We start from the raw sequence: 12,630 nt of genomic DNA, 5'->3' as shown, positions 1-12,630 counted from the left end.
AGTTAAATAATTTACATTAAATATCAATATATTTAATATTTTTAACATATTTCCTCTGGCTACAATTCATGTTTTATAGATTAAAAATATAATAAAAAATAATTTAGAAATGAAAAACAGCGAAAAAAAAAAGATAAAAGGTTTATTTTATTTTTACAAAAAAAATAATTGAGTACGTCTTTTAGTTGTCTGTTTAAAAATCTGGCTTTTGGTAAAAACCTAGCACTTTGACTTAATTAATTGATTATGTGATAATTTGATCTTGTAAAATTCAATTTTGGAGTTTGAAGACCGAGAATTAGAATTTATGTATCCTGGATTAACAGAAGTATAACCATTTTCAAATTCAATTTTTTTATTTGAAAACACCGAATTTGATTTAATAAATGCAATTATTAATGTTTTTTTAAATTGGGCTTCAGTTGAAACATTTTTGCTGAAATTTGTTTTTAAAAAATTAAAGAATTTTAAATATTAGTTATAATAAAAAAAAGTTAGGTGTTTAATTAAATAAAATTAAGTTGAAGGATCCCTCAGAAGAAATTGTAAGTTTAACATTTATAAATAGGTAAAATTTAGGAGAATGAAATATTTTGTTTTCCTAATTTAAGTGAAGATCCTTAGTTTCAGAAGTCATTTTATAGTTTCAGAAGTCGTTTTAAAATCTTAACAATCGCAAATATCAATTGCGTTATCTGTAGGAAACAAAATTCAACCCAAAAAACTATAGTGAAGGTGCCGAAAACGTAAGACAAGAATAAAAATAAAACAGCTAAATTGATAATAGTTAGAGTTTTAGGAATAAAAGAACGATGATGTGTTCTGAATAATCGCTTGATTTAATTATTTCAACAAAGTGGATATTGAATAAGCATATCCGTCTGTAAACAAATATTTCTATTGTGATTATATACTTCGAATGTAAATGAATTGTAAAACGTTGATGGAAAATTATAGTTGTGCCTCCCTGTATCAGTTCAGCGAATGGATGAAAACGGAAAGCACTGCGATTAAAAAATAAATATAAATTAGTGACAAGAGGAGACTGTTAGATGAAATAAAATACTATTAAATATGTTTTAGTAATTAAATTTAATATAAAATTATTATTTTTTCAAATATTGATATATAATTTTTAGATTTAAAAGATAAATAAATATAACTTTTTAATTTAATAATATATTAAATTATATTTGTTATCAGTATAGATAATTCAAATTAAATGTTCATTGTTAATAAATGAATTTTAAATTTAATTTAACAGAATAAAATAAGGATTGATGATTGACGAAAGAATAAGATTAGTTGATTTGGTGGTATGGTGGCAGCTGGTAGCTTTGGAACGCGTAAGCACCGTCTGCCACAGATATGCGTGCGGGTCCCAACCATTCTTCTCCCAACTACTCTTTTCTTTCTCTCTTTGCCCTTGGCTCGTTCGTCAGATTAAACTTTTTATTCTTCAATATCACCATCTACATATGCTTATATCTTAAATTAAGGATTAATTTTCATTAACCTTTAGTAATGTTTTAAACCTTCTCTAATTTAATCTTTTAACTTTGTATGCTAAGTATGATAAGATGTAGATTTCATTTTTCTATCTAAATTTTATTAAATTTATTTAACGTTTCAGATATTTTTCATAATAATATTTCAATCTTTATATCTTTTAATATATTTTTACTTATATTAATTAAGAATTAAAACATCAAATAAATATATTGAATTAAAATTTTAAAAAATATATTTCAATTTTCAGTAACAAATCAAATCATTTTAATCCGTAAATAATATATATATATATATATATATATATATATATATATATATATATATATATATATATATATATATATATATATATATATATATATATATATATATATATAGAAAAGAAGTTGTATGAATAAGAAACAAAAATATAAATTTATTGAACATTAGTAGGTACTGATCTAACGTTAGTTAAGAAATATAAGACAAAAGACTGGGTTTTTTTACATAAAATATGACATTTTGATTTATAAATTCTAAGTAAAGTGGAATTTTATATTCTATTTTTTTCTTTTGGGAGAATTAATTATCTAAGCTTAAAGAATAAACTAAAAATGGAAGGACATAACCTAAAACCAAGAATTCAAATTATTTGCACTTAGATTAACTTGTGATATTTTGATCTATGAATTCTAAGTGAAGTGAAATCTTATATTCTAAATTTTCTTTTGAAGCACTAATGATCCAAGCTTAAAGAAAAAACTAAAAATAGAAGGATATATAACATAAAACAAATAATTCAAATTATTTACACTTAGATTAACAATTAAGGCTTAATATTGATAAATCTTGCTTTTGATATATATCATTCGACCATTCTATTTGCAGTCAATGTTTGACTTTTAAATTATATTGACCATCAACGTAACTTCACTTTTGGATTTTTATTTTATACTACACCCAACTTTCTCTCTTTTAACTCTATCTGTATTTCTTGTATTTTTGTAAAACATTGAAATATAAATAAATGATGAATCTGTTTTATCTTTTATGATATTTATTCATCAATTTCTTCTACTCAGATGCATTAGAAGTACATGCAGACTTCATAAGCCAAAACAAGCTTTTTTTTGTTTGCCGAAAATCTTAACAAGCTTGTCAATTTTTCTACTCTGTACAAATCTGGTGTGCTCTGTATTTCTCAGTAATGCTATTATACTTGAGACTGAATTTCAGATTCCGCTGTACCGTCATCACAGAGGGAAAATTGAATGACGTGTCAATATAAAGGAAAAATTTTAAAATTTGGATAGTTTATTTCATAAATTATAAAAATAAAGTAATTGTCTTAAAATTTATAGTTGAAAGTAAGATGTCGTGAATCTTTAGAATTTTTCCATAAAATTTTGAAAAAGTGAATTCATAGTAAATTTTAATAATTTTTTTTTTTGTAAATATGTTAATAGTAATGATGAGAACTTTTAATTTATAAAATGTTGTATATGATAATAATTTTTACATAATAGTCTTACATCATGGCAATTTCAGTTGAATTGAAATCATGAGTGATGACAATTTCAATTGGAAAGTCATAAAAACTTCTGATTTCAATTAGGAAATCATTAGAACTTATAAAGACGTATTTTATATTATAAATTTTAAGTTAATTATTCAATTTTTTGTAATTTACAGAGTAAACTAATTTTTTTTTTATAATTTTCCAATATAAAAGAGTGGTATGTGGTCGTTTTTTTCTGGTAAACTTTCTGATTCTTAAGGGCACATAGGAGAACAAAGGAGCATGTTTTTGGTGGCACTTGCTATCAGTCTTTGTGGGTTGATGCTAACCTTCTGTCTTCATCTCTTCCTTCAACCACTTAGACACTTTCAACCAAATTTGAAATTGAACTAATAACAACCCTTTGTTCCCCTCTTTTCCTTCATATAATACCAAAATATCTGTTCAAATAAAATAGGTATAACTTCCAACCCTATTTCTTACATCAGGAACCATAATATACAAGACAATCAAATGATGTTAAACCTAAGATACTGTAATTAATCTTCTTTTGTTTTGTTGCTTTATCTCCTGTTACCAAACAAACATTAATATCCTACAAAGGTAAAAGTTAGATATGCTCTAAATCTTAATTAACTAAATAGCAAGTAAAAAGCACCCAATAAGGGCAAAAGGATTCAGTATCATTACATCTTTTTCCATTCTATATGCAAACTTTTGTAACTTTCTCAAAATTAATAGACATTCTAACAAAGCTGCAGCTAATTTTTATAAGAAAGCTACAGCTAATAAATTAAAAGCCTGTTCAAATATGAGTTTTTCTTCTTCTTTTTTCTAATATTTGTTATACATTACATGGTATATTATAAATATTTAATCACTATCCTAAAAATGAGGTATTGAACATAAAAAATATATATATATATTTTTAGTTTCTAAATTTCAAAATTGAAATTTGTCATGGTTAAGAGGTGGACTTAAGCTAACTAAACTTCACAAAACCAGTATGTAATGTGAGGTTTGCATTCACTTATATATTATAAATTGACTTTATCTCTAGTTGATGTGAGACTTTCAACACACTCCTTCACGTCGAGGTATATATATCTCGAGTGTGAGACTGGACATTAATAGGTAGTTCGATAACGGTCCGATAACGGATGGAACAATATGTCCAACAAATCGGTAGGATAAGCTCTAACTCAATTCCACAAAACCGGTTTATAAAATAATAAAGTTTACACCCACTTTTATATATATATATATATATATATATATATATATATATATATATATATATTATAAATTAGTCTTATCTCTTCGATATAAGACTTTCAACAATTATTATTTAAAACTTTAATATATTTTGTTTTTAAATTTAAAAAATAAATTCATACAGTCATTTAAGTTCAATTAAGTTAAACATTTTTAATGTCAAATATATTTTGTAGTAACATTTGAATATATATATATATATATATATATATATATATATATATATATATATATATATATATATATATATATAAACAATAGCAATGAATGAAGGCAGACAAGTGGGATTGGAAAAGGAAAGGATCTTCTAAAGTGGAAAAAAAGTTGAGATGATGAAGTGGTATGATTCTGATCAGTAGCCATTTACGTTTTCAAACTTTCACTTTATATTTAAAACAACATTCTATTAGTAAAAGGTTGAAGGGTGAAGATGCCATCTTGTGATAATGCTATTACAGTGACTTTTTCGAGAAATTCAGGGATTGAAGGACAACTTTTGTATTAATTAATACATTTAGGTAATTCAAACTGTTAGATGAAGATTGAACTAACATTTTATTTCAACAAAACTAATATAAAACTTGTTTTCTAAATATTTCAATTTATAAATGCACGCTATTCAACAAATAATTAAATAAATAAATAAATATGTATGCATAGTTGTTTGAAAAGATAACGTGTTCTGGTTATTGGAATATTAAACCTAACTTAGGAGTGGGGTTGAATGTTCTTGTCTCCAAGAAGAAGAAAGCGTTGAAGTTGATTTATTTTATAACATATAGAGAAATGTGGTAAAGGTTCTATGTATTCTTTTATTTTTATTTTTCAAAATATTTTAAAATTTGGTTTCTTTTCTCGATCACGATTAAAACAAAACAACTAATAATAACAAAGTCACTTTCTATCTTTAGATATTTTCAATTTTCATTATCGTTATACCATGAACATTGTTCATAATTTTAAATTTTGACAACCTTATTAGATTATGTTTTAATTGATTAAGAAATTTGAATTATCTTTTCATAGGAATAGTTCAAAAAGTATATAAAGTAAGATATTGAAAAACAATGTATAGTTACAGCGTTCTGGGATAAAGTCGAGTATATTCACAAAATACATCTTCACACTTTTACTCCAACTTAGGTTAGGTAATTTTAAATGTCCTTAGTCCAAATCCTTCATTGTTTGTGCTCCAAATTGTCCGAATGTACCCATCAAAGAAACTTAAATACTTAAATCAGTAATTAATTCGGTCGAGGATCACAACAAAGTCTTAGATTTTCAGTAAATGCAATCACCTACCTTCTTACCATTGACCTTTATTTATAGTTTTTCGAATGAGTTTAGGATTAATGAAACCCTAATCACGATCCAATCATAACTCATTATCTACTAAGTAGCACTTACCAATAATCTTGATTTCAATTGATGTTCAGGGATATTTACTTCTAGGACGTTCATTCGGTCTCTAATCATGTTCAACCGGACGATCCTCATACTGCTATCTAGATTCCCTGAGTATAGACCTATGTGGCTAGTTTTCCTCTCAAGTGACCTTGTTCGTCCGTGTAAGCCTATAATACATACATCTTCAAGATCTTGTGTCACAAAAATTAACGAAAAACATAACTAAACCACTACTAAAAGAAAATTCTTCATAAATTAGAATCGAAATGCAAAATTAAGAAAGTAAAAGTTATAACTATTAAAAAAAATAAAGCATACTTTAAATAAAATAAAAAAAATGAAATATTATTAAAAAAAGTAAATTTTAAACTTAATTTAATTATATAAAATCGATTTATAAAGCAGAATTTGTATTTATATATATATATATATATATATATATATATATATATATATTAAATTGTCTTTGTATCTACTTAGACTTGTAACACACAATCTTGACATGAAATGAATAAATTTTTTACTTGATTGTGTTCCCACCTTCTTAATGGCACACTTGTATTATTAAATTATGAATTAGTTATTCTCTTTTATTTCTGTTCTTTATATATCGAAATCCTTACGTGAGAAACTTAGCTGTTATCCATCATTGTATTGTAGAGAACAAGTCTTCAAAACCATATCTCTTTCAATGCTATTCATTAAAGTTAGACATTCTTAAAAGTCATATATATGTTCAAACATTGAAAACTGATAGTTGGAGTAGCAGGTGAATATAAAACTAATGCACACATCATAGAATATGGTTGTGGTTACAAATACCTCTTTTATAGAACAACTGAGAAAGTAGGAATTTCAATTAACAATCACTTTTAAAGTATAAATTTTAAACAATTTAGATTTCACATAAAAACTGGGTTCATTGAATTTTTCTTTAAATTCAATGAATCACAAATTTACAAATAGGTTTAATTTTTGTAGTGGGAATGGCAAGAATGTAAATAAATGGTAATCGAGTGTCATTGTTGAAGGCAAGGGTCTTTTAAACTGGTTGCTGATAATGGTGCCGTTACTCTGCAAAACCAAAGCAGCAAGGAAGAGACAGAGAGAAACATTGCTATCGTGAGCTCCTTCGGAAGCTTCATTCATTCCATCAACAACAACAGAATAAGAGGAAGAAACAAACATCAATGGCAAACTCGTATACTTGGCTCTTCCTCGCGATTTGCGCCACCGTTCTGCTCCTCTCTTCGTCGCCGACGGCGGAGGCGGGACCGCTGAGCATGGAAATGACGTGGATGCCGTCCATGGAAGAAGAGTTCCAGCTGGACAGCGAGATCAGCCGGCGCATCTTAGCCACCACGAAGTACATAAGCTACGGTGCGCTCCAGAGAAACACTGTTCCCTGCTCTCGCCGCGGCGCCTCCTACTACAACTGCCAGCCTGGCGCTCAGGCCAACCCCTACAGCCGTGGCTGCAGCGCCATCACCAGGTGCAGAAGCTAAATTATTATTCTCTTTTTTTTTTCTTTTCTTTTTTTTAATATTTGGTATTCGCGTTTCGTTGTACACATGGTGATGGTATTCAATGTTTGTTTATTATTATGTATTGTCCTATTGCCGATAAATAATCACTATGAATGTCACTCATTCATCATCATTTTATTGTTGTTAATTACGATTTACTTCTTATATTTTTATATCCTTTAGTTTTTCCATTTTTTTTTTACTTTCACTGGGCAGAATAACTAGGTCAACTTTGTGCACAGTTCATAATTTTGATCAAGAAAAAATAGTTTATTTTATTTTATTTTATGGTTTAATTACTCTTCACGCATGCCTATACACATAGATGTGGAAAATTTGTAATTGAATTTTACACGTTTTACTATGAGATTTATTTGGACCTGGGAATTTTATTTCAAAATCCAAGTAGAAGAAACCAAATTTAATTCCTAATTTTGTCAAATTGATTGAATTATTTAAGTTTTTCTTTCTTAACAAGATAATAGATAAATGAATGGCAAAAAAACAAGTTGCCGGCAGAAGAGTTTTTGTATTATAAATCACCAGTTTTTATATATTTGTTTATGGTTGGGTTGTTATGGGTTCCTTCCGATCACATTCTATTGTTCTAACATTATGGGTGGTTCTTTTGGAAACCAAAACCCAAATCGTAGAATTTTTTTAATAATATATTTGTTTTTAATATGATAAAAAAAATTACAGTAATTTTAATATAGAAAGCCTTTGAAAAAGATTAAAAGGAGATTTTGATGTGTAATTAAAAGGAGAGATTCCATTCATGATGGTTTGGGACCACAGTAATTAGTATAAAGTGCTGACACCGTTTAATGTGGAAGGTCAATTTTTTGACAGGGATTTTAATTTTCATTATTTAATAACTTATCAGAAAAATAAGTTCTAATGAATACAATGTGACATGACCCATGGCCTAGCTAATAACAATGCATTTTTTTTATTAGCTATTTTCAGTTTAAACTTAGAAATACGTGCTATCTGTTTGGTAACATTTCTCCTACTTCAGTTAACTTCAGAAACAATTTGTCATAATCACCAGCCTCTAATTATGGTTGTTTAAAGGTCATTATTATATGATTCATCATCATCTTCTCTTTTTGCTTTGATAAGCTAAAAATGACTTGCTTTGCTTTTTCTTACATAAGTTGTTAAAATTAGATATTTGAATGAGTCAAATAGTATCTCACTAATTTTTTTTAGTCTGTTGTAAAATAAGTTGATCGTTTCCACATGATTTAATAAATGAAGTTTAAATGAAAATATAAAAATAATGATGTTTTTCTTATTTAAGAACAACATTATTATTACATGGAGCTTTGGAAATTTTTTATCATTCTACTTTTTTTCTATCAATGTGTTTGCAGTAATTCAAATTGTGTTTATATAGATTGAAAGAGAAAAGAAATGTAAAATCCAATACATAGAAAATTGTGAAAATAAAAAAATGAGTCTGGATTTTAATTTCAGAATTTCTGTACTGTTATAATTTCAATATAATTTATTCCGGTTGTAATTTATTATGTTTATTATTTGGCTCCATATAAGAATTATGGTACTGATTGGTTCAGTTTTTTTAAAAATATATTTGAATCAGACAAACAATGTATATATAGTTCGGTTTAAACATAAAGAAATAAACTAAGTTGTGGTTTAAATTAATTTTATGATTTTTATTATATATTTCGTTATCAATACATGTAACGGATTTATAATTTAATGTGACAATTTAATGTTATATTATAATGAAAAAATTATGTTTTTATTTTAGTACTATTAAAAGGGGCGCTCTTTACCATTACTTGTACTTAAATAATTTGGTTATATAAATGGGTTCTCTTGTTTTTTGTTTTTTTTTTTTATTTATAAACAAATGAATTAAATAAAATATAAAGATATAAGGTTTTCTTAAGTTGGTAGAACAAAGAAAAGAAAAAGTTAATGAGTGTTTCATTCTACACCTCCAATATCTCATCTTGCACCTCCAAAAATTCTATTTTTAACCTTCTAACATTTCATTCTTATCCTACACTTCCAACATTTTCAAAAATTTCATTTTTAACTTTAAAAAATATCTTTTCATTTTCTTCTTTTTCTTATTAAAAACACTCTACACCACCTTAACAATAATTAAATTTAAAATTCAAATATTATTTAATATAATTTTATATTTTAATAATTATTAAAATACGATTTATATTATAATATTAGATATTAAAAGTATAAAAATAAAATAATTAAAATAAAAATAATAATAATAATAAATAAATAATTATATTAAATAAAATATTTAATATATTTAAATATATTAAATTATATTAAAATACTAAAATAAATTAAATACTTATTAAAATTTAAATAAAAGACAAAATTTTAAAAATAATTATTTATTTAAAATCAAATAAAATTATATTAAATAAAATATTTAAATACATTTAAATTATATTAAAATATTAAATTAAATTAAATAATTATTAAAATTTAAATAAAAAATAAATTTCTAAAAATAATAGTTCATCGGATATGGATATCCGTAAAACATTACTTATCGGATATCTATATTCGATTAACAAATCTTTTCAAAATTTTGTTTTTTTAACTTTAATAATTATTAAATTTAATTTAATATTTTAATATATTTAAATACATGATTATAAATATTTACTTTTATTATTATTAATTTTATTTTTATTATTTTATTTATAAGTTTTTAATACAATTATTATTATAATATAAATCATATTTTAATAATTATTAAAATATAAAATTATATTAAATAATATTTAAATTTTAAATTAAATTAAATTATTATTAAAGTAGTGAATAAGAAAGAAAAGAAAATGAAAAAATATTCATAGTTGAAAATGAAAATTTTGAAAAAGTTGGAAGTGTAAGATGAGATGTTAGAAGGCTAAAAATGTAATTTTTAGAAGTGCAGGATGATATTTTGGAAGTATAGAATGAAACACTCAAAAATAATAAAGACAGCAGGTAACCAACTTACTTTTTCCGGATCAAATACAAAACGGGCCAAGGCCCACATTTTCACTTAAAGAAAACATGCATATCAAAAATTATTTTCACTTCAAATAAATAATATTTATGTATATCAAAATTTATTTATATCAAAATAAATATTAGGAAGTAAAATCAATAGTTTAATACTTTTAAAAATTTAATCAAATTTAAAAGTAATCAGAAATGAAATTCATATACTTTACAATTGTAAATTAGAGTACTTAGATGAAAAATAAATATAAAATTTTTAGATTTAAAATTAAATCACACTATTATTTTTATTTAAATTATATTCAAGTGTTAAAAATTAATGATTATAGTTTTTTCATCTTAATTATTGTAGAATAGTTTCAATAATGTCACTACAAACACAATCACATAATTTTGTATCATAGATGAGATGCAAGTACATTATTTCATCTCACTAATCAAACATATACACATAGTTTTGTCCTAAGCTTATAGCTTGAATATATATATATATATATATATATATATATATATATATATATATATATATATATATATATATATATATATATAAAAGTCACGAAATTTTGGCTTAAAAATATATATTACAATTATTTAGGATTTAATTTAAGATAATCCCAAAACTATCTTTAATTAAATATACAAAATTTATATGTTTAGAAAAAGCTTTAATGTCTCCTTAAAGTTCAGTGGTTATTTTTTTATCTAATATTCATCTAATATATGATTTGCTTTAATACTCATCTAATATGCTTCTGATTCTTATATTATTTATTTGCTCTGATATTTCTCTGGTAATTTAATTATGCTTTCATGGCTAATACATTCATTTTTTATATTTACTCTAAACAATAATCTATGATTTATCAGAATTCATCTATCATTCATACATTCTTTCATTAAATACATATTATATGCATGGTTATAGTAGTGCTATGATACTACTATGACAAAAATTGCGATGAAAATTGCATACCTATCATATACTCTATTATAAACGACTAGGTAAATGTTGTAGTATGAATAAATACTATGATATACTGAATAGACGTTTGATCAATTTGTTTAAAGTTATTTTGATCAATTGTTATATATTCTTATATACTAAATGACTAACATCATAAAATTCATATGATGCTCTGATTTGTATTTATCTTACTTTCCTAATACCTATTTTGTGTTTGCATAAGTATCTATTAAATATAAAAGGGAAAAGATCGTTAAGAAAATATCTTTTATGAACTCTTATTTTAAAGTTTAACGAAAATGTATAATTAAATAGTGTTTGTAAAAAAACTTGTTTAGGATAACGAGCTAAATGCTAAACATTATTAAACAATATCATGAACACTATGTTTATCCTATATATTTGTTAACAAAACTTATACAACATATTTTACTCTAACAAAGTTTGCATAAATGCGAGTAAGCATATACCATACTAAATGTTAAAGAAAATCTAACGTTTTAAATGCAATGTAGGGATAATATTTCTTTGTCTATTGCGTTGTTGTTCTTTTATCTATACAAATCATAAAGGATAAAACTTTATTCTAAAGTTATGCATTAGTTCAGAATAATGTTAAGCAATAAGAAGACATTTTTGGAATGTTTCCTCGTGCCTTTTTGTCTGCTCAATCCGTACAAGTAACACAATTGTCTCTGCAAAAACAACATATCATATGTCTTATTAGAAAATGTTATACACATATGTCAAAGTCAATGCCTATAAGTAATGGATCTTTTTCAAATATGTTTATATAAAGAAGACCGCATGAAGAGAATAAAAGAAGAATCATAATTGAACATACTCCGCTATCAAAACTATCTTTTATTTGTATCGTCTAAGCTCTTTGAAAAAGGGAAATCTTTGTTATAAGTTCTACTATATAAAGTATACCGATCAGAATTGATTGTCATTAAGCAGGTACTAATATGTCAGATTGCCTTACGCTCTACAAATATATTGCATTAATGATTAATTATTGGGTTTGATTACCTAAAATATATTGCACTAATGATTAATCAATGGACGTGGCTGTCACAAGCCTTATAAGTAGACAACTGATGTCCAGGTACAATCATCTTCTTCTATCCTAATAAAATATAGACCTCTTTATGAAACATATCTGACTTGAGCGTCAGAGTGTCTTCTATAGGTCAACCACCAATCGAGAAGGATTACTTGAAGAGTTTGTCGATCGGAACATAACAAGGAAGGACGACCGACCCTTAGACAAATGTTACCAAAACATAAGTTTTTCAAATAAATTTTGTATTGCTCAAATACACTTTCTAAGGAAGTTCTCATCTGCACTTGTTTTCATAAACAACACTTTATTGTTTTTGTATAATAAGAAGTTATTTAAAACACTTGTTTGTTTATTTAAT

The 12,630-nt window shown here is 24.9% G+C and overlaps 1 protein-coding gene across 1 annotated transcript; it reads left to right on the top strand.

Annotated features, from left to right (window-relative positions):
• Positions 1-6,706: 6,706 nt before the first annotated feature.
• Positions 6,707-7,366, top strand: LOC108342440 (protein RALF-like 33). Its single transcript, XM_017580216.2, has one exon. It carries the CDS (start codon positions 6,883-6,885, stop codon positions 7,195-7,197), a length of 315 nt encoding a protein of 104 aa, XP_017435705.1. The 5' UTR covers positions 6,707-6,882; the 3' UTR covers positions 7,198-7,366.
• The last annotated feature ends 5,264 nt before the right edge of the window (positions 7,367-12,630 follow it).

The sequence above is a fragment of the Vigna angularis genome, chromosome 6 (assembly GCF_016808095.1).
Source record: "Vigna angularis cultivar LongXiaoDou No.4 chromosome 6, ASM1680809v1, whole genome shotgun sequence".
In the NCBI taxonomy this organism is placed as follows: Eukaryota; Viridiplantae; Streptophyta; class Magnoliopsida; order Fabales; family Fabaceae; genus Vigna; species Vigna angularis.
Note: the sequence above shows the minus strand (reverse complement) of the source record. Positions and strands in the feature narration are given on the sequence as shown.

Coding starts and splice junctions, on each gene's coding strand:
- LOC108342440 (XM_017580216.2), top strand. CDS start 6,883: ATGGCAAACTCGTATACTTGGCTCTTCCTCGCGATTTGCGCCACCGTT.